General features: G+C 29.3%; 2 protein-coding genes and 1 non-coding gene across 3 annotated transcripts; 2 read left to right on the top strand and 1 right to left on the bottom strand.

Moving 5' to 3' along the window:
* Positions 1 to 578: 578 nt before the first annotated feature.
* On the bottom strand, positions 579 to 3,000 carry LOC105801987 (pentatricopeptide repeat-containing protein At5g46580, chloroplastic). Its single transcript, XM_012633378.2, has one exon. It carries the CDS (start codon positions 2,966 to 2,968, stop codon positions 812 to 814), a length of 2,157 nt encoding a protein of 718 aa, XP_012488832.1. The 5' UTR covers positions 2,969 to 3,000; the 3' UTR covers positions 579 to 811.
* A 21,382-nt stretch (positions 3,001 to 24,382) lies between these two features.
* Positions 24,383 to 26,422, top strand: LOC105801992 (NAC domain-containing protein 71). Its single transcript, XM_012633385.2, has 3 exons — positions 24,383 to 24,831; positions 25,419 to 25,918; positions 26,013 to 26,422. The coding sequence occupies exons 1-3, from the start codon at positions 24,675 to 24,677 to the stop codon at positions 26,184 to 26,186; spliced, it is 831 nt and encodes a 276-aa protein (XP_012488839.1). The 5' UTR covers positions 24,383 to 24,674; the 3' UTR covers positions 26,187 to 26,422.
* On the top strand, positions 26,377 to 26,448 carry TRNAC-GCA (transfer RNA cysteine (anticodon GCA)). The gene has a single exon. It is a non-coding gene; the product is annotated as a tRNA-Cys (tRNA).
* Positions 26,449 to 27,680: the final 1,232 nt, after the last annotated feature.

Below are 27,680 nucleotides of genomic sequence, written 5' to 3'. Positions count from 1 at the left end.
TGTTTGTCATTATAGAGAGGGTACTATTATACACCTATAATATCTTTGTTATAGAGAGATCATTATTGTAAACTTCATATTGTGCAAATAAATTAAGTGAGAATTTTGTTCAAAAATAAAGAAAGTGGGAATCAAATTAACAAAATTAAAAGACATGTATTTTTGCTTTTATGCATTTTTATCTTTCATTCTTTCACATCATTAATTATAAATAACAAGCTCAATTAATCAATATGAATTATCAAATTTAATTAATTAATTAATAATACTAAATTCAAGTAATCAATCTATATTTATAAGCGTATGATGTTCCAAATTCATAATTAACGAACTTAATACTTTCTTAAATTAATTCTACTTATTCAAGATTATTTTCAGTTAATAAAATATAATTAATATTTTTTCAAGTGGATTTAATTAACTTATTGAAATAATATTTTATTTTTAATAAACGGTATTTAATAGGTTTGTCCATATGAAATAACTGTAATTTTACTTAAAAAAATAAAATTTTTATTGACAACTGAATAAATTTGACTAATTTTACTTGCAAAAGAAAAATAATTGTACTGTTAAAATAAATTTAACTAATTAATTTATTAAACAAATAAATGTTTCTAGCTTTCAACTCTCATGATCTGCTCCAATGTTTGGGAAAGTTTCAAGCTTTCAGCTGAATTCAAAGTTTCAAACTTTAAAACACAATTCTTCAATATGAATTCGAACCATGTACCATAACTCCACAAAGATCAGTGTTTTTTTTATAAAAAAAAAAATTAACGGTGTGGAATTCCCATTATTTGAAAGCTATTTAAGATATAACAGTGGATGATGATGGAATCTTTGATTGTAACCACAACAGTAAATCCTCCCTTGTTGCTACAAAGCAACCAACTTTATCTTCACTGTTCTTGAATGGTGCTCCAAGTTCCTTCAAATGAGAACCAAAGGAATTCGACAGTCCCTGAGCAAATTTATGAGTTCCAGTCCCGGTTTGAGCTGAGAACAACTCCGGTAATGCTTCTCCACGCTTAACAATTTTGGCCAAAGTCCCCATCCACTCTTCAAGTGCGGTCTTGGCTGCACCAACAGATAATGTTCGAACGTTCAGACTCCACTCGTCTGCTGTTCTGTTGTGTAAGCGCGGGTACAACCCATATAGAGTTCCTAGATAAAGCAAATCATGTGCTCTCTCGTGGAGATTCTTGCTTCGACATATATCAATCAAGCAATTACAGAACGGTCTTCTAGCGTCATCTTTAGTGTCACTGAGGACACGTCTGAACTCTTCTTTAACGGTGTCGAGACTACTTTTCTCGTCTTCGATCAATTCCACGAATTCAACTAACCGAGGATTAGCTTGGTGCAAGCAAGCGAGAACTTTATCAATATCCTCCCTGTTATCACATAGGGACACAACAGATAACAAGCACCCGCAAAGTCTATCATCCGGTTCGATCTCTTGTTGAATCGAGACAGTAAAGGCCCTCACCAACTCGTCGATTCTTCGGGTCTTCCCCAAGCATTGAATCAAACAAGTGGTTCCCATTACATTAAGCTCAACACCTACTTCAAACATCTCTTTGAACAACTCCATCGCCTTATCGACATTTCCTCCACTTGCATATATGTTTAGCATTGCCGTGTAACTCCAACTATCCGGCTTAAAATTCTCTGATCGCTTCATGTCAATAAAAAGCTGCTCTGCCTCCTCAACTAAACCGATATCTGCAAACATAGTTAACAAAGTATTATACAAAATAAAATCAACAGGCCAGTTTTTCGACTTCATTTCCTCCCATAATTTCAGTGCATCTTTCTCCCACCTCGCCTTGCCGTATATCTTTGCAATGGCAGTTAAAGTCTTCTCGTTCGGACTTAAACCAGACTCAATCAAGTCCTCAAAAAGGTTCCTTGCAAACCCAGGTTTCCCTGCCCTCCCCATTGCCTCTATCAAAGTATTGTAAACAACCAAATTAGGCTTAACCTCAACAGATTTCATTTCTTGCAAAACATACTTAATCCCTTCATAATCTCCTGCAACACCGAACATCTTTGCTAACACAGAGAATGTAACCATGTCTGGTTTCCAACTACTAGCTACCCCTCTTTCATACAAGCTAATCACTTCCTCAACTTTACCCAATTTCGCATAAACATCAAGAATTGCAGAATAAGTAACTTCGTCAGGCATTAAACCAGTTCTATACATTCTTTCAAACCACTCAACAGCCTTATCAAAATGATAGCATCTTCTAGCACAACTAATAATAGTTGAATATGTAATGTTATCAAGTGGAATCTCATTGCTTACCATTTCATTAGCAAGTTCTTCTATGACCTCAAATTGTCCCCCAAGCCTCAAATACTTCATCATGACATTGTAGAATATAGTTTCCATGGGGAAAAAATTATTGGTCTTTAACCAATTGAAGAATAAATAAGCCTTTTGCCATGGTTTCAAGCTGTTGAGTATCAAAAGTGAATTTTCTCTGTTGGGTTGATGTGGGAATTGTTCCAAAACACTTAGGAAAGCACCTTCATTGTTTTCACAATCGTTAAGCTTCTTTGCAAAGAGTTTTAGCTCTCTGAGTTGTGGATTGTATGCATGAGGTGACCGCTTTTGTCTTTGTAGTGAAAGCACGGATCTTTTAGGCTTGGAAGGATTGACCCAAGTGGACTTTGGGTTCGAAGAGAGACGAGCAGCTTGGTCTTTTTTGGGCAGTGTGGTGGTGGAAAGTGGCTGAAGCTGCTCCGATAAAGACTGGGTTTTTTTGGGTGACTGTTCTTCTAGTGGGTTTTGCTGAGGTTTTGAAGAAGAAGAAGACTTGGAGGTCTTACAAGAAATGCAAAATCTTTGACTAGGGTTTTGATGTTTCAGTCTCTTGGTGAAGAAAATGGGTCTTTTTGGATCAGATTGAGAGACAGCAAAATGAACATCTAGAGCAGAGGAGAAAGTAGCGGCCATTACAACAGGTTTCCTCCTGTCTGTGCCTCACAGTGGATGGTTTTGATTGCCTTATCTGAATTGTAAGTTCTTAAACTGCATTGAAGCGCATAAACGGCCCTAAATCTTGGCCCAGTCCCAAAAAATTTCAAGCCTATACCCGCTTTTGGGCCAGACCACCCAAAAAGCCCATTTACCCTTTAAAATTAATAAAATATTACAAATATATTTTTATATTAATATTTAGAAATACTTATAATTTAATTTACTTTTAAAAACATTTTTTATTAAGTAATTTGAATTTGGCATAGAAAATCGTGTCCAAGCTCGACCCAAGTTCAATTGGGCTTATTGAGCCAGCCGAGTTGCCCAATTCTAAAGAAATTTTAGGTTTGGATCTAGGCTTAGTCCACTCAAGTCTTTCCAATTAGTCTATTTCACTGTTTGAAAAATAATATTTTTTTATCTAAATTTAATTATAAAATATATATTAATATAACATTAAATTTTATCAATAAATAATAAAATGAGGTGATCCGAAATTAAAAATACAAACCTAAACTCGATTCAAAATAGATCGAGGTAAACAGATTACCTAACCTATAAACACCACTAATAATTTCTTAATACGCTTAAGTTGAGAAAAAGTGTAACAGCCCAAGTTAGGACCTAATCGGAACAGTGATTTCAGGACCACAAATTCGATGAGAAAAATTTTATTATTATTATATTTTTATGGTCTACAACTTCACGAAAAGATTTCGTGAAAATTTCGTTCGACGACGTTTGAGCGCTCAAATTAGTAAAAAGTACTAAATTGTCAATAGTGCAAAAGTTGAGTTCCATATGTCAAAGGTGTTTAATTGTTATGGAATCATAAATTAGGGGTCCTTATGTGGTAATTAGACCATTCGTTAATCATGGACAAAAATGGACATGAAATAAGTGAAATAGGATTTTTTTTTTTTAAGAATTGGCATTTTAGTCATTTGGTAAATAAATAAAATTGAATGAGAAAAAGATGGCAAAATATGCTCATCTTCTCCATAGTTGCTGCCGAATTTTAGAAGACACCATAGTTAGGGTTTCTTTGCTTTTTCAAGCTCATAGTAAGTGCATCCTAGCCCCATTTTTAATGTTCTTTGTAAGTGCATCCTAGCCCCATTTTAAATGTTCTTTGCATTTTTGAGATTCCCGTAGCTCGGTTTATCTATTTCTACTGTTATTTTAAGCTAGGGTTGAAATTTGAAAAATTACGCATGTGTGAAATATATGTATTTTGATGTTTTATGGAAGAATGTGAAGCTAGAATTTATGTTAAACAACTTTTGCTAGCCGATTTTAAGTGAAACCGAGCAAAATAACATAATCGGTAAAAATATTTAATGTTCATAAGTAAGAGTTAGAGTGAGAATTTGATGTTGCCATAGAAGGAAAAAGTGTTCAGCATGTTGTAAAACATAAGAATAAAGAATGAAATTTAATTTTCGAACATTGGGATAAAAATGTAAATATGCAAAAGTTTAGGGACAAAATTGTAAATTATTGGAAAGTAAGAATCTTTGTGGAACTGTCGGAATGGTAAAGATTTGAATAAAGTATTGATGAACACGTGTGTAGTACTAAGTGAAGGCTACTATGTGTATCAATAAATAATGGTCACATGTGTAGTACTAAGTGAAGGCTACTATGTGTACCGAAAAGCTTTAGTCACGTGTGTAGTACTATGTGAAGGCTACTACGTGAACCGTAAAACTTGATCACATGTGTAGTACTATGTGAAGGCTACTATGTGTATCGAATGATAATAGTAACATGGGTGGTACTATGTGAAAACCCCTAAATATTTGTTGTTATACCGACATGTTCAACGAGATATGAGTATGTGATTGAAATGTGATAAGTTGCGAAAGAGTGACTGAAGTGATGAAGTCTTGTATTGTGTTATAAAATAAATGGTTATAGCGCTATGTGAATGAGAGATGTTGGAATAGAATAGATTTGGACAGTGACAATGATGTTAGTTTGAAAAATCACCAAAAAATTATAGGAATTGAGCTAGTAGTTGAATAAGACATGGAATTAAAGCTTAATGAGTCTACTTTCAATAAAAGAGAAAGAACGGCCAAAGAAGTTATATATTCTAAGATATTGAAATTTTAGTGAGACAAGGTCTGAATGATTTCGAAATCCTCTGTTCTAACTTTTGAAAATCACTAAAAATTGTACAAAAATAATTATGTTTTGTAATTTACATTATTAAATTTCTTATTGAGTCTATTTTCAAAATAAATAAGTGGGAACATCATTTGAATTCTGTACTAAGAGATAACTGACTTTTAGTGAAGAGAGGTCAGAAATGTCAAGCAGAGAAACAGGGGAATCTTTAGAGAATAAAATTTACTAATTGGCTGAATCAAAAATTCTGAAAATTTTATTGTAAGAAAGTATATGAGTCTAGTTTCAGGGAACATTTACGGATTTTAATTTGGAGTTTTGTAGCTCCAGATAGAAATAATTTAGTGACTGTGACGCAGAAAAACAGTTTTCTGGAAATTGAATACATAATAGATTTATGTGTGATAAAAATTATATTATCCATGATATCCTGCTAGAAATTTATTTATCAATTACATACATACTTACTAAGCTATATGCTTACCTTACTCCTGTTTATTTTCCCTTGTTTTATAGTGACATTAATCAGCTCGGAAATTAGACGAGGTTAGAACATCATCCACACTATCATCATCATCTTTTGGGTATTTTGCAACCAATACTTTTGAAATATGGCATGTATAGATGACTTAATTTAATGTGGTATAAATATATATATATATATATATATATATTGTTTGGTTTAAAATGTTGGTGTATATTAGTTGGTAAATTGTTTTCTTAAAACTACTAACAAAGTATTTAGAATGTTGTAGATGGATAAATTGTGTCGAACATATAAGCGTATTTGGTTGAAATATTGAAGTTGTTTGAAATTGTGTTTCAAAAATTTGCAGGAGAAATTGAATGTTTATGAAAAGAAATTATGTCAAAATTTTTGTAAAAAAAATTCAGATCGTTTGATAATACTTCTTACCTTGTTTCGGTGATGAATATGGATAATAGGTGTTACAAAAGAATATTATTTAAGCTCAAGTTCTAAAAGTTGGTTTGAAGTTTTTACTTAGAATAGTATTATTTGTTCAAGTTCAAAGTTTTTTTAAAATATTAGTCGGATTTCAACATCAATACTTAATGTATAAGTCTAACTTATTTACGTATTATACCGTTTATATCACATATAAATTAAATAAGACTAAATTATTATGATAATCATTCAATTATAAAAAATTTATTTTACGCATCTAAAATAAAAAAAGTTTTACAATTTAAGCACTCACATTATATAGTTCGTTCATTTTAGTCACTCCCATTAAAATCACAAATGGCAAGTTAACGTAACAGTTAAAAATTAGTATAATAACAAATTTAGCCCTCAACTTTACATATTATATCAATTTAGTCATAATTTTAAAAATTAACCCCAAGTTTACAGATGTTCTCAATTTGATCCTTATTCTAAAAATTCAAAGAAATATATAAAATACATAAATATTTTAAATATATATAAAATAATTTTAAAACATAAAATAAATATTTTCAAAAAATGTATTAATAATTTTAAACATTTACTATTAATATTTATTATATTTATGTTTATTATTATATTTTAAAAAATATTTATGTATTTTTATATATTTCTTTGATTTTTAGAATAATGATCAATTGAGAATATTTATAATTTTATGGTTATTTTTTAAAAAATGACTAAATTGATATAATATGTAGAAGTTGAGGCTAATTTTGTTATTATATCAATTTTTTAACTGCAACATCAACTTGTCATTTATAATTTTAACGGGAGTGATCAAAATAACCGAACTATATAACATGAGTGCTTACATTGTAAACATTTTATTTTAGATACCTAAAATGAAATTTTTATAGTTAGATGACTATCTATATAGTTTATCCATTAAACAACAACCTATTATATAATATTGCAACATTTTATTTTATTTTAAGAATCTATTCTTTATTTGAAAATTGTTAAAATATTTTTAAAGAAACATATTTCAAAAATATTGTTATAATTAAATTTATAGAACAATTCAAGTTAGATTAAGTCATTATTAAAAACTTACTTTTTGAGATTTATTAAAATATATCTTAAATCTTATTTAATTATATTAAAATGGTTAGTTGCACGCAACTCACAAAACGTCGTGTAACTTGCGAATATTTTAACTTAAATATTTTGATTATTCACTTTTTCTTTTTTTAGAATTTTGATCAACAATATACGGGATTATGATTAGTGAAGATATTCGAGAGATATTATTTTTGAAAAAAATTACTTAAGAAAATATCTCTAAATAAGTGATGTGATACGGGTCACATCATGTAAATCGACTAAAAGAACTTAAAATTAAATCAAACTCGAAGGGTCTAAATGCAAGATGAAAACTAACAAATCCATGCAACATTTTACACGTGAACTTTTGAAGTTCAAATTACTTTTATTTAAATTCCACGATTTTTTAAGATTAAATATTTTCACGTTTATTTTGTGATCACAACATGTTTAATTTCATTAGTAATATAGCTATGTTTTCCCTTTTTTTCAAGTCTTATGTGTTATATCTTTGTTTGAGTGTTTTGGTTGTGATCTCGTGAACCCTTTTTATATTGTTTTCAGGTTCATTCGTGTGACCATATTTCCTCAAGTGGTTGATCGTTTTCCATGACAAACACATGCACCATGGATTCATGTACTCAACCAAGTCCATACGTCTCTTCATATTCCACCATAGATTCAAGGTTTCTGCACATGAACGCATGGCCGAATTCAATGTATGAACTTGCCATGAATGAATAGCATTACAAGGGGATTAAAGTGACTATTCGGCTGATACATGCACATCCACATGCATCTACGTCCAAGGGGGTGTTGTACAAACTAAATGCTGAACAATGAACTTGTGGATGCATGAACATGCAAGGAGATGCATTTGACAAAGGGAATGAATGTCAACATGCATGCACGTCCAAAGGTAGGAGAATGTGTCCATTCTCATATACATTGAACGGCCTTAAGATGAATGTATACGGCATGGGGGAAGAATGTGACTTTATGAATGAACTTGCATCATTAAATTGGTTCATGAATAGGTTTATACATGTAATTCATGGTCGTATTTGTGGCCATTTATTTACCTAGATGCTTTCCTATATATAGTTAGTCATATGTTTTGTAAAAGGTTAGCCTATTTTGATAAATATACTTTTTTTTGAGTGATAACTCTTTGTTCTTAATTATTCTTTATTAATTATTCCCAACATATTAAAAATTTGTTTTGTGGTGTTGATCCATTTTCAATTTTTATCTCTTCTCTTCTCGTATTTTCGGAGTGTGGTGATCAACTCTATACCTTTGGCTCTTATCTCCATATAGATAGTAGATCAAGGTTCTTCTTTCTATAGAAATTAGGTCACGTTTTATAACGTTGGTTCGTTTCTGATTCATTTTAAGTTCGTAAGTTATATCACAAATTATCTATTTATTTTATTTTCATTCGAATTTTCTACCATATTTTAAAAGAGTACTTGTTAAGAACGACCGGGAACTTAAAATCGTAACTCGTGATTTTAAGAGGTTAACGTAAGTAAAACTCTAAAAAAATATATTATTTTAATTGCTTTGTTGCATCTAATCAAACTTTGAAATTTTTGTCAATAAAGCAAGTAATTAGACGACAATGAAGTTTTCCAGTTATGTTTTGTTTGAGGGTATATTAGTATTACATTATTTGAAATTGGGTTGAATATAGAATATAGAATATAGAATAAATGTTTGATATTAGGACATGAGATTTGATGCTTAATTCCAGTTCAACCATGTTTCACTTGAAAAGCACAAGTTCAAATCAAAGTTGATTAATACTAATTAAAACAGAAAAATTCGATCAAACCCACAAAGTTCAGTTCTAAACAAAATTTGCTTTAAGTAAATAAATAATATAAATTAAAGCTTTGATTAGATTCATTTATCCAATAAAATATAAACCCGAGCTTATTTTTAACCCTAAACTCAAATAAAGTTTAACAATAATTATAAATATAAATATTTTACTTACGTCACGTATAAGTAAAATCTATTTTCCACTTTCCCAAGTAAGAACAAAATTTGTTTGAATGGACGTGAAGTTGACATGAAACCATATATGAAAGCATCCGTTATGGTTGTTTTTCTGCAGAGTCATTTTCTTGTGGAGTAATGAAGCAATTTTCTTTTTATATGATGGTAGCTGTCGATATAATGATCAGCTTCAAACGAAAAGACGAACCATTTTATTTTCCAGCAGTCCCAACTCTACGTTAATAATCACACGAACGTGCTAGAAAGTAAGAACAGTTGGCTATTTTCCTAGGGCATGAGAAGCAGGCAAATAATTTGGGAGACCTTGGATTTGACATTTCCAGTTTGCCATTGCCTACCCACTTTTTCCCATCACTAAACCTTAATTAGCAGTGCTATGTATGTATGCATATATCATTGTAATAGCTGCTCTGGTGAGGCAAATGAACAATGCTCGACTCTTTATGGACATGCAATATGTGCATGCATGGTCCTTAATTTATGGTTACTTTATCGTAAATATATGAACAAGTGTTTTGTGCAGTCCTTGGGATTTTATCTTTTAAAGATAACGTTTATTGGATCATGAATTTTAATGAGATTAGTCTCTGTAAATCGTACAACGAATATAAAAAATATCGTTGTTCTACGATTTCAGTCTATATGTACAAGCATTCACATTGTGGAATAGGACCAACAGACAGATGAAATGTCCACATTAAGTCATGAAGATGCATGAGGGGGGCTGCTGCAACTTGTTTGAATGCAACATGCACAACTGTCCACTATTAGTTCTTATCTCCACCAAGCTGCCTCATTAGGTTTAATTTATGAGATTAATGTCCCCGAATATAACTTGCAATTTTATGTTTAAATTCAATATTTTACGTACACCGGAAGAATATTTAACGGATTCAATATTTTGAAAACAAAATTTCATCAGATTGGTTTTTATTTTTATTTTTTATATTCATTTATGTTCGAGGTTTGAGCTATTTCTCTTAATAATGTCGTTTTAAAATTTAAAAACTTTAATAAAAAGTTTCATGAAAAAGCTTTTTGGGTCGAAAATAAGGTATCCACAACCGGTAGTAGTCACTAATCTCCTTGCGGTGGTGCTTTTCAAAAGGTAAACAATTTTAAGTTCGTAAGTTATATCACAAATTATCTATTTATTTTATTTTCATTCGAATTTTTACCATATTTTAAAAGAGTACTTGTTAAGAACGACGGAACTTAAAATCGTAACTGTGATTTTAAGAGGTTAACGTAAGTAAAACTCTAAAAATATATTATTTTAATTGCTTTGTTGCATCTAATCAAACTTTGAAATTTTTGTCAATAAAGCAAGTAATTAGACGACAATGAAGTTTTCCAGTTATGTTTTGTTTGAGGGTATATTAGTATTACATTATTTGAAATTGGGTTGAATATAGAATATAGAATATAGAATAAATGTTTGATATTAGGACATGAGATTTGATGCTTAATTCCAGTTCAACCATGTTTCACTTGAAAAGCACAAGTTCAAATCAAAGTTGATTAATACTAATTAAAACAGAAAAATTCGATCAAACCCACAAAGTTCAGTTCTAAACAAAATTTGCTTTAAGTAAATAAATAATATAAATTAAAGCTTTGATTAGATTCATTTATCCAATAAAATATAAACCCGAGCTTATTTTTAACCCTAAACTCAAATAAAGTTTAACAATAATTATAAATATAAATATTTTACTTACGTCACGTATAAGTAAAATCTATTTTCCACTTTCCCAAGTAAGAACAAAATTTGTTTGAATGGACGTGAAGTTGACATGAAACCATATATGAAAGCATCCGTTATGGTTGTTTTTCTGCAGAGTCATTTTCTTGTGGAGTAATGAAGCAATTTTCTTTTTATATGATGGTAGCTGTCGATATAATGATCAGCTTCAAACGAAAAGACGAACCATTTTATTTTCCAGCAGTCCCAACTCTACGTTAATAATCACACGAACGTGCTAGAAAGTAAGAACAGTTGGCTATTTTCCTAGGGCATGAGAAGCAGGCAAATAATTTGGGAGACCTTGGATTTGACATTTCCAGTTTGCCATTGCCTACCCACTTTTTCCCATCACTAAACCTTAATTAGCAGTGCTATGTATGTATGCATATATCATTGTAATAGCTGCTCTGGTGAGGCAAATGAACAATGCTCGACTCTTTATGGACATGCAATATGTGCATGCATGGTCCTTAATTTATGGTTACTTTATCGTAAATATATGAACAAGTGTTTTGTGCAGTCCTTGGGATTTTATCTTTTAAAGATAACGTTTATTGGATCATGAATTTTAATGAGATTAGTCTCTGTAAATCGTACAACGAATATAAAAAATATCGTTGTTCTACGATTTCAGTCTATATGTACAAGCATTCACATTGTGGAATAGGACCAACAGACAGATGAAATGTCCACATTAAGTCATGAAGATGCATGAGGGGGGCTGCTGCAACTTGTTTGAATGCAACATGCACAACTGTCCACTATTAGTTCTTATCTCCACCAAGCTGCCTCATTAGGTTTAATTTATGAGATTAATGTCCCCGAATATAACTTGCAATTTTATGTTTAAATTCAATATTTTACGTACACAAAATAAGGTATCCACAACCGTAGTAGTCACTAATCTCCTTGCGTGGTGCTTTTCAAAAGGTAAACAATTGACAATAAAATGGATTCCATTTTCATAAGTGAGATCAAACTCTCAACTTTGTGATTAATGGATGTGATGAGCAACCACCACACTATATCTCATGGTTTGTGAAAACGAGTTTAGCTTATATTAAGATCATCCTAAAAAGTCATTTTTAGGCACCCAATATAACATGGCACATCATATTTTTTAGAATGCATGCATCTAGAAAAATCAAATTAAATTGTATCACTATTTTTAACTCTAAAATTAATAAAATTGATTTTTTTATAAAATTCTGAAATCCTAAAATCTTAGACCTTAGATCTTAATCTAACTTTTTCTTTAAAATTCTAAATTCTAACCCACGATCAAAGTAAGTAAGAAATTTTTTTGAAGCGTAATTAAGTTGTATATTTTTATGAGAGCTGAAATGTAATTTTACAATTTTAATAGCTTATATCTTTATAACTTTTAAATGATTAAATTAAAATTTTATCATTTTTTATGGGTAAAGTGCAATTTCATCTTTTACTAAATTAAAATTGTAAACCTTAAGGGACCAAAATGAAATTTTATATTTTTAGGGGCGGGTGAAATTTTAATTTTTAAAGGATTAAATCAAATTTTATAATTTTAAACCTTGTGTTAGTATTATTATTTGTTAATTTATTTAATTTTTGACATTAATTTTATTTAATCAATCAACAGTAAATAGAATTAAAGAATTATTAAAAGAATTAATCTAGAAAGTGTATGATATTGTAATTAAAATTCTTCAAAAAAAAATGAATGACACATTTTATTAGATACCCAAAAACTTCACTTGTGTCTATTGGTATTTGCCTAAATTGGGAGCTTTTTATGATTTAAATTTATCAAAATTCCCTTTACTCTTTCAATGTAAAATTTAGAGTAAAAGACTATAGAATATAGAATAAATGTTTGATATTAGGACATGAGATTTGATGCTTAATTCCAGTTCAACCATGTTTCACTTGAAAAGCACAAGTTCAAATCAAAGTTGATTAATACTAATTAAAACAGAAAAATTCGATCAAACCCACAAAGTTCAGTTCTAAACAAAATTTGCTTTAAGTAAATAAATAATATAAATTAAAGCTTTGATTAGATTCATTTATCCAATAAAATATAAACCCGAGCTTATTTTTAACCCTAAACTCAAATAAAGTTTAACAATAATTATAAATATAAATATTTTACTTACGTCACGTATAAGTAAAATCTATTTTCCACTTTCCCAAGTAAGAACAAAATTTGTTTGAATGGACGTGAAGTTGACATGAAACCATATATGAAAGCATCCGTTATGGTTGTTTTTCTGCAGAGTCATTTTCTTGTGGAGTAATGAAGCAATTTTCTTTTTATATGATGGTAGCTGTCGATATAATGATCAGCTTCAAACGAAAAGACGAACCATTTTATTTTCCAGCAGTCCCAACTCTACGTTAATAATCACACGAACGTGCTAGAAAGTAAGAACAGTTGGCTATTTTCCTAGGGCATGAGAAGCAGGCAAATAATTTGGGAGACCTTGGATTTGACATTTCCAGTTTGCCATTGCCTACCCACTTTTTCCCATCACTAAACCTTAATTAGCAGTGCTATGTATGTATGCATATATCATTGTAATAGCTGCTCTGGTGAGGCAAATGAACAATGCTCGACTCTTTATGGACATGCAATATGTGCATGCATGGTCCTTAATTTATGGTTACTTTATCGTAAATATATGAACAAGTGTTTTGTGCAGTCCTTGGGATTTTATCTTTTAAAGATAACGTTTATTGGATCATGAATTTTAATGAGATTAGTCTCTGTAAATCGTACAACGAATATAAAAAATATCGTTGTTCTACGATTTCAGTCTATATGTACAAGCATTCACATTGTGGAATAGGACCAACAGACAGATGAAATGTCCACATTAAGTCATGAAGATGCATGAGGGGGGCTGCTGCAACTTGTTTGAATGCAACATGCACAACTGTCCACTATTAGTTCTTATCTCCACCAAGCTGCCTCATTAGGTTTAATTTATGAGATTAATGTCCCGAATATAACTTGCAATTTTATGTTTAAATTCAATATTTTACGTACACCGGAAGAATATTTAACGGTTTTAAAATTTAAAACTTTAATAAAAAGTTTCATGAAAAAGCTTTTTTGGTCGAAAATAAGGTATCCACAACCGGTAGTAGTCACTAATCTCCTTGCGGCTGGTGCTTTTCAAAAAGGTAAACAACTGACAATAAAATGGATTCCATTTTCATAAGTGAGATCAAACTCTCAACTTTGTGATTAATGGATGTGATGAGCAACCACCACACTATATCTCATGGTTTGTGAAACGAGTTTAGCTTATATTAAGATCATCCTAAAAGTCATTTTAGGCACCCAATATAACATGGCACATCATATTTTTAGAATGCATGCATCTAGAAAATCAAATTAAATTGTATCACTATTTTAACTCTAAAATTAATAAAATTGATTTTTTATAAAATTCTGAAATCCTAAAATCTTAGACCTTAGATCTTAATCTAACTTTTCTTTAAAATTCTAAATTCTAACCCACGATCGGGTAAGTAAGAAATTTTTTTCGAAAGGAATTAAGTTGTATATTTTATGAGAGCTGAAATGTAATTTTACAATTTTAATAGCTTATATCTTTATAACTTTTAAATGATTAAATTAAAATTTTATCATTTTTATGGGTAAAGTGCAATTTCATCTTTTACTAAATTAAAATTGTAAACCTTAAGGGACCAAAATGAAATTTTATATTTTTAGGGGCGGGTGAAATTTTAATTTTTAAAGGATTAAATCAAATTTTATAATTTTAATTTGTTAATTTATTTAATTTTTGACATTAATTTTATTTAATCAATCAACAGTAAATAGAATTAAAGAATTATTAAAAGAATTAATCTAGAAAGTGTATGATATTGTAATTAAAATTCTTCAAAAAAAAATGAATGACACATTTTATTAGATACCCAAAAACTTCACTTGTGTCTATTGGTATTTGCCTAAATTGGGAGCTTTTTTATGATTTAAATTTATCAAAATTCCCTTTACTCTTTCAATGTAAAATTTAGAGTAAAAGACTATTAATATATTTAAACCATTACTTTTCCAAGGGCCAAGTCTATAACTTAACATTAAATAAAAGCAATCTTGCACAAATTATAATTGAAATTAGTGATTGTTTTAGGGACAACTTAACATTGTGTTGTAGCTATTAATAATTGGTGCTACTTTGTATAATTGCTTATAAGTTAATTTGGGTAAATAATGGCAATACTTGGAATTTGTGGGAAAATATCTTTGATCAAAGTTTATTTTGGTTTTTCTTCTCCTAATTCATTTCTTTTTAGTTTTTCACTTAAATTCGATAAATTTAGAGTTCTTGTAGTCATATATGACTGAGTTTCAACCTATAAATAAGCTTTAATTATTCTAGGTTTTACACAACAAAAATTATTTAGGTTGAGAGAATTCATTTTTGTTTGAATGATTGTTCTTATGGGGCTTCAGGTTTTATTTTAACTCTCTCCATCTTTTGTACTATTTTTTATTATAGGAAAATCTCCTTTTGCCCGTGGTTTTTTATCCTCTCTTGAAGAGTTTTTCCATGTAAAATTTTTATGCTCAATCTTTTTACTTATTATTTTATTCACTTTGTTTGTTGTTTGATCAGGTTTATCTCCTACAGAATTATTGCTATCCATGCTTTTATAATTTTGAGGTTAAAAGGTTTTAAATTAAAATAATTATTTTTCATATTTTATTTTATTTCTTTTCTTTTACTAAAAATCTGTATTGGTATATTTATTTTCTTTATAACATAATTGCATTATATAAATTTTGACGCATTTATAATTTATTTATTGTAAATTTTAATATATTTCAGTATTTATGGTATTCTTTATATTATGTTTGTGTTAAAAAAGCATTATAAATTTATATAAAAGATTTAAAATAATACTTTCATTATATATCACAATCTATAAAAGCTCCGAGACAACTAAGCTTCATAATAATTTAAAATTAAGTTTTTGTTATATTTATTGGTGAAGAAGGAGGAGTAAAAACGAAAAGAAAGGTGAAAGGTATTTTTAAGTGATAACATTTATAGTTAGAGTTATTGTAGCATAATTCCATAGAATTTTAAGAGTAAATTTTAGGTTTTAGATTAGTTTTCTTAGATTTTATATTTTTAGATTAATTATGTTTTATTTTAAAAATTTTGGGTATTAGTTAAAATTGAATTAATCAACTGAACTAATCTAATTTGGTTAATCAATCGGTGGCAATTTAGTTTGATCGAAAGTCGGTTAATGGTTTTTTAATTTCGATTACCAATTAACTCGGTTCAAATCGAGTAATTAACCGAATTTACCAAATTTATGTAGTGTTTTTAATTATTTAGAGTTTCAAGACTTAAAATTTTTTTATAATTTTAAGGGGCCAAAGTGTAATTTTACCTTTACTAAAATTTTAAATACCTAAATAATAATTTTATATTTTAGGAGGCCCAAGAAGCCCCCTAGATTAGCCTTTAGTTTCTCCCTTGCCCACTGCGCTATAAATCATAAATCTAGTCGAAAAAAAAAAAAAAACCATAAACCTTGTGTTAGTATTATTATTTGTTAATTTATTTAATTTTTGACATTAATTTTATTTAATCAATCAACAGTAAATAGAATTAAAGAATTATTAAAAGAATTAATCTAGAAAGTGTATGATATTGTAATTAAAATTCTTCAAAAAAAAATGAATGACACATTTTATTAGATACCCAAAAACTTCACTTGTGTCTATTGGTATTTGCCTAAATTGGGAGCTTTTTATGATTTAAATTTATCAAAATTCCCTTTACTCTTTCAATGTAAAATTTAGAGTAAAAGACTATTAATATATTTAAACCATTACTTTTCCAAGGGCCAAGTCTATAACTTAACATTAAATAAAAGCAATCTTGCACAAATTATAATTGAAATTAGTGATTGTTTTAGGGACAACTTAACATTGTGTTGTAGCTATTAATAATTGGTGCTACTTTGTATAATTGCTTATAAGTTAATTTGGGTAAATAATGGCAATACTTGGAATTTGTGGGAAAATATCTTTGATCAAAGTTTATTTTGGTTTTTCTTCTCCTAATTCATTTCTGTTTTAGTTTTTCACTTAAATTCGATAAATTTAGAGTTACTGTAGTCATATATGCTACGAGTTTCAACCTATAAATAAGCTTTAATTATTCTAGGTTTTACACAACAAAAAATTATTTAGGTTGAGAGAATTCTGTTTTTTGTTTCGAATGATTGTTCTTATGGGGCTTCAGGTTTTATTTTAACTCTCTCCATCTTTTGTACTATTTTTTATTATAGGAAAATCTCCTTTTGCCCGTGGTTTTTTATCCTCTCTTGAAGAGTTTTTCCATGTAAAATTTTTATGCTCAATCTTTTACTTATTATTTTATTCACTTTGTTTGTTGTTTGATCAGTTTATCTCTCTGAATTATTGCTATCCATGCTTTTATAATTTTGAGGTTAAAAGGTTTTAAATTAAAATAATTATTTTTCATATTTTATTTTATTTCTTTTCTTTTTACTAAAAATCTGTATTGGTATATTTATTTTCTTTATAACATAATTGCATTATATAAATTTTGACGCATTTATAATTTATTTATTGTAAATTTTAATATATTTCAGTATTTATGGTATTCTTTATATTATGTTTGTGTTAAAAAAGCATTATAAATTTATATAAAAGATTTAAAATAATACTTTCATTATATATCACAATCTATAAAAGCTCCGAGACAACTAAGCTTCATAATAATTTAAAATTAAGTTTTTGTTATATTTATTGGTGAAGAAGGAGGAGTAAAAACGAAAAGAAAGGTGAAAGGTATTTTTAAGTGATAACATTTATAGTTAGAGTTATTGTAGCATAATTCCATAGAATTTTAAGAGTAAATTTTAGGTTTTAGATTAGTTTTCTTAGATTTTATATTTTTTAGATTAATTATGTTTTATTTTAAAAATTTTGGGTATTAGTTAAAATTGAATTAATCAACTGAACTAATCTAATTTGGTTAATCAATCGGTGGCCGAATTTAGTTTGATCGAAAGTCGGTTAATGGTTTTTTTGAATTTCGATTACCAATTAACTCGGTTCGAAATCGAGTAATTAACCGAATTTACCAAATTTATGTAGTGTTTTTAATTATTTAGAGTTTCAAGACTTAAAATTTCGATTAATTCAGATAACTTAAGATAAATGACTATTTTCAATATATCTTTTATATATTTTATAATTATTTTAACTAAAAGATAAAAATATATAAATTTCGATTAACCCAATATTAACTTTTTCAAATGAAATAGGACGCCGTCATTGTATTTGAAAGGTGCACTCAAACTGAATCCATCCCACGTCACTTTTTGGTTGGCTCACTCAAATTTAGTCACTCCTTAATAGGTTTGGTGTAGTGTTAACATTATCACTTATTTTCTTTCGGTTTTCCATCCATGACTTGTCATTTCTCCTTTTTTGAGATGACTAATTTAGTCAATTCATATCTCTCTTTTTTTTCTTCATTCAGAAATTAATTAATTAAATTATTACGTAAAATTATATTTATAAAATATTTTACATAAAAATAGAAGTATCCTCATATTAAAACTATCTTTTTTAGTTATTTTCTTGTATGTCTTAATTTGAAGAATTGTTAAAATTTTGATTTATAAATATAAATAATACACAAACTCAAACAATATAAAATACAACGGATTAATGCGAATGAAACTTTGACACTATTGATAAAGATTGAGACGTTGGGTCTTGAGTATTGATGTTTGAGTCTCACCATATATAATTGTGTGCATGAGTGAGTCTCTAGTCTCATTATGCACAATTGTGCATGTATAGGTTTTAGTTCGGATCATTTTTGGTTCTTCGTCTGTCTGTACGTAGTAATAGCTTGATTTTACTTTGTAAATATTCAAATGTGTACTTGTATTTACATTATAATTGCACTTGTAAAAATTATTTCCTTAAAAAACTGTGTAACAAATTAATAACTATCAAAATAGATCTAGATATAATCCATATATAATGAGATTCAAGTTAAAATAAATCTACTATAAAACCCCAGTTTTAACCATTTAAATTATAAAAGCTCAACCATATCAATACAATCAAAGCACCATTAAAATTAAAGAATAGTAGGCGCTTCTTGGATGGCATCGGAATGAGGGTGGATAAAACTCAACACTGATGGTGTAGTTTCAGTTCCTAATGGCTCTGCTTCGATTGGAGGGGTGTTCCGAGATCATTGTGCTAGATGGATTAGTGGATTCATTATGCCAACTGGGGAGGAATCGATGTTTAAGATTGAGACTAAAGCTATTTTTGAAGGTCTAAAGATAACTTGGGATTTTGGTTTTAGACGAGTAGAGGTGGAGTGTGGTAATGCTTTGATAGTTGAAGCTATTCTAACAAGTGGTGCTACAAATAGTAGGATGTCGAAGTTGTGTCTAATTCACCAATTCTTAGGTCGTGATTGGAGAGTTCATCTTCGACATATTTCAAGAGGCCATAACAAAGTTACTTACTATATGACTAAACTTTCAAGTTTATATTGCAATGAGGTGCAAATTTTTAAAGAGATGTCGATGTCAAAAACATTTGACGTGTTAATCGTCTTATTTGCATAAATTGGAGATGGGGTCTCTTTCATCTATCTTCCTAAATGTCCCCAAATAAGTACAAGACAAGACAACGTGTATTTTTTATTGATTCCAATTAGAGGTCATCATGGGCCAGGTGGCCAGGCTCGGCCCGGCCTAATGGCCCGCCCGAAATATGGGAGGGTTCGGGTAAGAATATAGGCCCGAAATATAAGTTTGTACAAAAAATGAGGCCCGTTTAGAAAACGGGCCAGGCCTCGGGCACCACTTTTTTGGCCCGGACCCGGCCCGAATATATAATAAATATATATTTTATTTTTTTAATTTTAAAATATTTTTATTTTTTTAAAATAAATTTTTAGTATTTATTTAAAAAATGGGCCGAGCCGGGCCAGGCTCGAGCTTAGGAATTTTTCCCAGGCCTGGCATGGACAAAATTTTAGGCCCATATTTCAGGTCGGGCTGAGCCCAGACCTAGGACATGGGCCGAAATTTTTTATGGGCCCGACTTGGCCCGACCCATAAGCACCTCTAATTTCAATAGTTTGTCATATTATCAAATTAATCTTTAAATCAAGATACTCAATTCTCAATAATTGAAGAAATTCATTAATTTCCAAAATTTGATATTATTCTTATTTTTAATAGCGAAATGAGTTTAATTTTATCTCAAATTTAAATTGGTTAAGTTTTGAGTCAAAATTTAAACCTTTTATTGAGCTTAGCATAACTCCTGGCCAATCAAATAGTCCATTTTACCATTTTAAAATTAATAATATATCATTTATGTTAATATTTATATATATTTATAATTAAATTTAATAAAATATTTAAAATTATTTAATTCAATTTTGATTTAGTAGGATATTTTCAACCCCAAAACAAAAAAATAAATATCAACTTAAAACATCAACATCTCGTATTACTGAAATTAAAATAGATTAAAACACATCCAAACAATTAAAACATGTTGAAATTCTAATTGAAACAAAACAAAAAACACTTAATAATTTTGATTTATGACTAGAACGAAATGTATAATTTGATACGATTATAAAGGTGACGGACTTAATAACACCAACGTCAACACCATCTCAATTATATAATTTAAAGGGTTAGTATTTGGTGCATTAATATTATTATTTTTGTTTTAAAAATTGCCACATATCTTTCTTTTAAATCTTTATTTATTTTTAATATTTTATTATACCCCTACATGGCATTTGTCAACCCCTAACCCTATTCATAGAGTCTAAAAGCTCCACTCACTCACAGTGTATTAAATATTTTAATATAATTATAAAAGAATTAAAAAATCAACATCTCGTATTACTCAATTAAAATAGATTAAAACGCATCAAAACAATTAACCCGTGTTAAAATTTGAATTGAAACAAATGATTTATGACTAGAAACGAAATGTACCTCAACATTATACTCAAAAGTTGCCAAGCTTTGATGAGTCACGTATTTTGTTAATATATATTAACCCTAAAATGAAAGTAAGACATAAAAAAACATAGGTGATTTTGAAAGTTCTTTTTTTGAGGTAGAATTTTTTAAAACACAAATCAAACCTCGATTAGTTGTGCGTCAATGTGCGTAGTCTTTTCATGTTTTAAAATCTTTTTGAGCCGTCAAATCATAATCAACTTTATGAATTTTCGACCTCTCTCTCTCTATATAGATATTAATGGAAGGCCTTATGATAATAACTACAACATATTGGGATTATTCATTTTCTTTTAGTCATCATTCAACAAGTTTCGACCTCTCTCTCTCTCTATATGCATGGGAGGTTGATTTTTTTTACTTTTGAGGTCAATTAAGGGCTAAGCAGCAAAGTCGACCAAGTTAGCAGAAGACAAGCAAAGACGAACTGGTAATTTATTATCCGCAAGTTATTTTCTTTTTCGTGCTCCGATGATTTTTTTAATAAAACTTTAAACGCAACGTTTAGAATAATATATAAAATTTTATGGAACAATACCAATTAATTAATAGGATTATTAACACACACATGTAACCTTGAAGTTATCTTGGATATAAAATGTAATTTAGGCTACTTGTTAATGTATTGCAAATTTACAATATTATATCTTAATAACACCGAACACTATAACAACAAGTGGTTAAATAATGCAATGGTAAGGTGCATTGTACTCCCAAAGGGAAGACCTAAGTTTGAATCTTGGAGATGACTGTTGAGAGGGGCAATCACCAGCTTGAACATAAATATATATTAACAAATGTCGAGATCTTCAAAATAAAATAAAAACATCGTATTAATAAGATTAAAATTATAAAATAATAAATTTTTAGAAATCACGACTTACTATTACCAACAAAATAACTATATTCCATGCTTAATTTTACTAATATATCAAACAATTTTATAATATAAAATTCAATACCAAAAGTCAAATTTTTTTCAGTTTATCAAACATGCCTTCTACGTTGAGAATATATGTATTTAGATCTGAAACATATAATTTTACATATTTTTTCTTTTCTTTTTTGTGAAAATAAATAACATTACAAAATATTAGAAAGACATCAAAATTAAGGAGGTTTCATGTAACTATAAGGCCTTCTCCTTACTAAAAGCCAGCTTGGTAATACTATCAACTTCCATGTTTTCATCTCTAAGAACATATTCAATTGACCAAGCTTCCTCATTTTACAAAAGTTGTAAGATACATTTGATTAGCGCAAAACTTTTTCCTTATTGATGTTTTTCTTCAAAAGGGGATACGCATTTTAAATTGTACAAATCATGGGAGATTCATTAATATGTAAATTTACAAGAAATAAATTTCTTTCTTGTTTTGGTAGGTAGAAATTTCTACACATAATGTGATTGATCATGTTGTATTTAAAGAACTAGTGCAAAAGATTCTATTTTCTACAACAGATAAATGGGCCATTGTGTCCATGTTTCTCGCCACCACGCAACTAGCGTGACTCAAATCTAGGCCACACCGAGAACGATGAACATTCTTAACCATTGGACCATCACATGGGGTTCAACGACTATAATAACTATAATATGATAAATCTCTTTTTTATAAATCCTTTAGAACTAACAAATATATAAATTAGTAAATCCTAAAAAGATACATAAAATGATACTAAATTTTCACTTCACAATTGTAGTATAATATTTGGTGCACTTTTAATGCCATGCAATATCAATGAATAACAATACTCTATCATTTCATCTCCAAATAAAACAAAAGAAAAATATAATATTAAAAGTTTATTTAAATATAATTATTAAGCATACAAAAGTTTAAATTTAAGTCTTAAACTTTAAACTCTAAAAATAATTATAATTAATATTTAATTATGAATCTTTATTTTCTTCAATTATGAGATATTATGTTATTAATCAGTGCACATATAATATTATTCATACAATTATTATCTACAAGGGTAATTATTTTTCTTGTTTCAGCTCACATAATAAGAGAAAATAATAATATATATTGTAAAATTAAATGAATATTTGATAAGGAGTTTGGAGAGATGGTCGGTGCGGTTTGATATTATGTGAATAAATCTAAAGAGATGTTGAATCATTAAATTTAAATAGTGTTATTTTTATAAAAAAATAGAGATAATGAAGAGGATTCATAAATGAAATTTATTTATAATATATTATCTTAGGTTTTTAATATTTATCATTTTATTAACTGGGTTTGTGCTATATAATTATCTTTAACTTTATGAACTTAAAATATAAAAATGCACATTCAAACTTGTTTGACTCAATATAACAATTTCTTTTTGGAGTTGGGATATTTTCTCTTTGCTTCTTCTCATATAAGAGTATTATCACGATTTTTAATTTTTATATTTTGATACAATATTTAGAATTATTCATAGCAGATGATAATATGTTTCAACTTATTTAAACTTACATTCTCCGTATTAATAGCAATACAAATACCAACTAAATTAAAACTCGATCGATACAAATAAAAAATATATATATAGCATGCCCTAAAATGACGTGACCAGGGAAAAACCTAAATTCGTTAAATCAATCATCGGAAAAACTGCACCTTTTTCGATAAAGTGTTGAGATAAAGGTGGTTTGGAAATTAAATTGGATGTCGACAAAAGATTACAATAAAATCTTCCATAGTTCCCCCCTTTCCATGTAAAGTTTACATCATTGTAACGTTTATTATCGTTTATAACAAGCTATTTGCATTTCTTTTCTAGCTATAAAATTAAGAGATCTGTACGTGTTGTTGAATCATGTACCCCACAAATTTATTTTACCCAATCAAATCACAAACCCTAAAAATAATAAGAGACATATTGTAATATGTATCTTCTATTCAATAAATAATTTTTTATTAACTTAGTTAAAATTTATTTATTTGTATTATTAAAATTTATCTATTTAACGAGGTAATTAAATAATGATACGTGACTTATCACATGTTTATTATATTGATGTATAAAGATTAAATTTTAACAATAAAATAAATAAAACATTTAACAAAATGATCAATTTATTTTTTAGTATAACGTATATAAATTAATTTACTCAACTTCTTAATAAAAGGGACAAAATACCACTATTATAGAGGTTTCTTTCATCATCCCGGTAAAATTATTTATTTTCATGTTCACCACATGAATTCGAATCACAAAAATTATCGATTAGTGTGCGTGCATTACAGTAATTTTCTTGAAAACTAAGTCAGGTAAGTGGGGTCAAGCCCGTGAAATTTTCAGACAAGCAAATCTCTCGGAACTCAATGCCTTGTCTAACTAATTTAAGCATTATATTTCAGAGTTCAGACTCAGACACCCCCGCCTCTACTATTAGTCTACTCAAATTCTTTGCTGCCTAGCTTAGTTCATTCTCAAAAGATTTGCTTAATTTCAAGGAAAGACATAAATTTGCCTTTTAGGGTACAATTAATTTTCCAGCAATGATTCTTCCATTAAGCTTTTACTTTTGGGTTTTCCCAGATTTTCATCAACTGATACAGCCATGGCATTTAGCAGCAAAGTCCATAACTTTCTGCTCTAATTGCTAGTTTTTTTTTTTTTTGAATCAATTAATTTATTCCCTTTAAATTCTAAAACCTCTGGTAGCAGATAAAATGGAAGGAGCATTATTGCCACCAGGTTTTCGGTTCCATCCCACAGATGAAGAGTTGGTAGGGTATTACCTGAAAAGAAAAAATGAAGGGCTTGAAATTGAACTTGAAGTCATCCCCGTCCTCGATTTGTACAAGTTTGATCCTTGGGAGTTGCCAGGTACTTTTTCTTTATGTTTTTTTGTTCTTTTTTAAACCTTCGTAATCGAAATTTGAAGAAATATAGCATTAAAAAAGTTGGTTCTCTTGAAGATTATCAAGTTTCATGTTCATGTTTGTGTTTGTTTTGGGTAGTTTTGGCTTTTTTGGTTAGTATAAATTTTAGTCCCTGAACTTGAAAATTATGTTCACTTTGGCATATAAACTTGGAAATAAGTCTATTTTGGTCCCTAAACTTGGATTCCATCAAACTTTTACATTTCCCAAGTTCAGCGATCAAAATGGACTTAGTTGCCAAATTCAGGTACCAAAGTGAATATAATTGTTAACTTCAGGGTCTAAAAGTTATATTAACCTCTTTTTTTTGTTAGAACAGTTCCTTTATTCACATGGGACGTTAGGACCTACTGCGAAGAACCTATTCAAACTTCAACCACGTGTCTTTTATTTTCCAATGAAACAAATTTTGCACATAAAGAAAAATAGCACTGAGTCGACCAATTGAATCCTCTGATTTGTCTTCTCGTGTTTCACTTTCATTTTCACAAGTTTGATGGAAAATCTAAAAAAAATGAATTGCTTTTGCAGAGAAGTCTTTCCTTCCGAAACGAGATATGGAGTGGTTCTTTTTTTGTCCAAGGGATCGAAAGTACCCGAATGGCTCGAGAACGAATCGAGCCACCAAAGCTGGCTATTGGAAAGCAACAGGGAAAGACAGGAAAGTGGTGTGTCAACCTGCCGTGACCGGCTATCGTAAGACCCTGGTTTTCTACCGAGGGCGTGCACCTTTAGGTGATCGAACCGATTGGGCTATGCACGAGTACCGGCTGTCCGATGAGCCTTCTCTTGGATCAAGTGCTTTCGCCTTGTGCCGTGTTGTGAAAAGGAATGATGGAAAGCCAAAGGAAATGAGTATAGGAAGCAGTTCAACAAATGTGGAGCTTACTTCCATCACAAGGAACTGTAACGAGCATTTAAGCACCATTTCGTGCCAAACAAGTTACCCTAACAACGAGACCCGTCATTCCGTCGATACCGATCCTGCCAGCTTTTGGGCCTCACCTGATGTAGTTTTTGATTCTTCAAAGGTGTACATATAACTTGTCCTGAAGAAAAATGGAACTTGAAGATTCAAGTTTCTTTATGTTTTGCCTAACCATTTGTACATGGACTTAATTGCAGGATTATCCACAAATATGTGAATCAGCAGCTCAGTACTTCCCACAGTATGGGTTCCCAAGCTTAAACCAAAGTCCGTACTCGAATTTCGGGGAAAGCGAGCATTTTGATGATCTCGGTCGTATAGGATGCATGTCGCCTTATTCGGGACATGCAAATGACATTCTATGGCAATGAAGGCTATATATTATGGACAGACTGGTATATACCATTAATGAATAAAAATACCTAGTTTGTTTAAATTTTATTAGGAGGGATCTCTAAGACGATTCTTTTTCTTAATGGTAGTTTTTGGTTTGTGTTTGAACCAAATAAACTTAAAAATGAATATTTTATATCTAGTTTTTGTTTAACTTTTAAGTTGACAGGGTCCATAGCTCAGTGGTAGAGCATTTGACTGCAGATCAAGTGGTCACCGGTTCGAATCCGGTTGGGCCCTGCTCCCCTAGGGTGTTTTTTTTTTTTTTTTTTTCAATTTTGGGCTATTTTATAAGACATGTAGTATAAAATTTCCAATCAGATTGGAGCTTCTAAGCCAAAGCTCAATTGAGTCACATTTATACCAATAAAATCATTTCACAGCAATTTTTGTCAAATTAAAAAAGCAAAATAGCCACCAAATAAAACCTAAAGCAGTTGAGTAATGAGTTTAGGGTGGGGGTGATATTTTTATTAGGATAAATATTAAAATATATTTGATAATCTATCGTTCTTGTACACACATGATATTTATTTGTATCTTTTGAATTGGACCCTACTTGTAATGTTGTTTCTGTTTTATTGAGATTACTAATGAAATAATTGTTAGGTTATTCGCCCTGCAAGGAAACAATGAATAAAAGGGTGTTACGCTTAAATCAATTAGGATTCTTGAATGAAAGTACGATATTTCCAGGTAAAAAAAGAATGCAGGAGAATAATCATGGAAATTCCAACCCTTCATTTTGAATTACATCATTTTTTCTTAGTTGTGATTAGTGTAAAAATAACAGTGTCGGTAAAATTAGATATTGTAGCGGTTTTACAGTGTGAGATAAAAAAGACTAAATGCGCCGTATTGAAGATAAGTGCTCATCCAAAAGAACCCGTAAGGTCCAAAACCTGTAATAATTGACTAACAAATTTTTCTTTCTTCTAATGACTACGAACGTAACATGACAATAGCTAACCAAATATTAACTACTATTTTGGTATAACAAGTTCCATGAATTAATTTCCGGTTTCCCTTACTAAGTTATGCAGGACAAGTAAAATGTTAAAATGTGTTATAAGTCTTTATACTCATTGAAAATTTGAAATTTAGTCTCTATATTGTTATTTTTAAGAATTTAAATCTCTTTATTTTTCAAATTCTAAAATTTAGGTCCAACTGTTAATATAATTAAATTTATTTTGTTAAATTTAAATTTATTACAATATCATATTTTTAATTATATGATTACAACTTATTTTAAAATGTGACACTAATAATTGAACCAAAATAAAAATATATAAACTAAATTCTAAATTTATAAAGCGGGAAGTGAATTTGGCATGTTTTTAACCAAAGTAAAATTCATTTTTTACTAAATTACTCGTATTATTATTTTTTCCGGTAATCTAGCTACTTTTCTAAATATTTGAAAAGACAGAAATGTCCCTCTGACCTGACCCTTGTTTCCTTCCAAGTCC

The sequence above is a fragment of the Gossypium raimondii genome, chromosome 11 (assembly GCF_025698545.1).
Source record: "Gossypium raimondii isolate GPD5lz chromosome 11, ASM2569854v1, whole genome shotgun sequence".
NCBI classification, from domain to species: domain Eukaryota; kingdom Viridiplantae; phylum Streptophyta; class Magnoliopsida; order Malvales; family Malvaceae; genus Gossypium; species Gossypium raimondii.
The sequence above is the reverse complement of the archived record's forward strand: the minus strand, read 5'-3'. Positions and strand labels throughout refer to the sequence as shown.

Bases quoted from the DNA above. Each gene is read 5' to 3' on its own strand.
- LOC105801987 (XM_012633378.2), bottom strand. From the start codon at position 2,968: ATGGCCGCTACTTTCTCCTCTGCTCTAGATGTTCATTTTGCTGTCTCT.
- LOC105801992 (XM_012633385.2), top strand. From the start codon at position 24,675: ATGGAAGGAGCATTATTGCCACCAGGTTTTCGGTTCCATCCCACAGAT. The intron at 24,832-25,418 runs GTACTTTTTCTT...TTGCTTTTGCAG, and splicing joins TGATCCTTGGGAGTTGCCAG to AGAAGTCTTTCCTTCCGAAA. The intron at 25,919-26,012 runs GTGTACATATAA...ACTTAATTGCAG, and splicing joins TAGTTTTTGATTCTTCAAAG to GATTATCCACAAATATGTGA.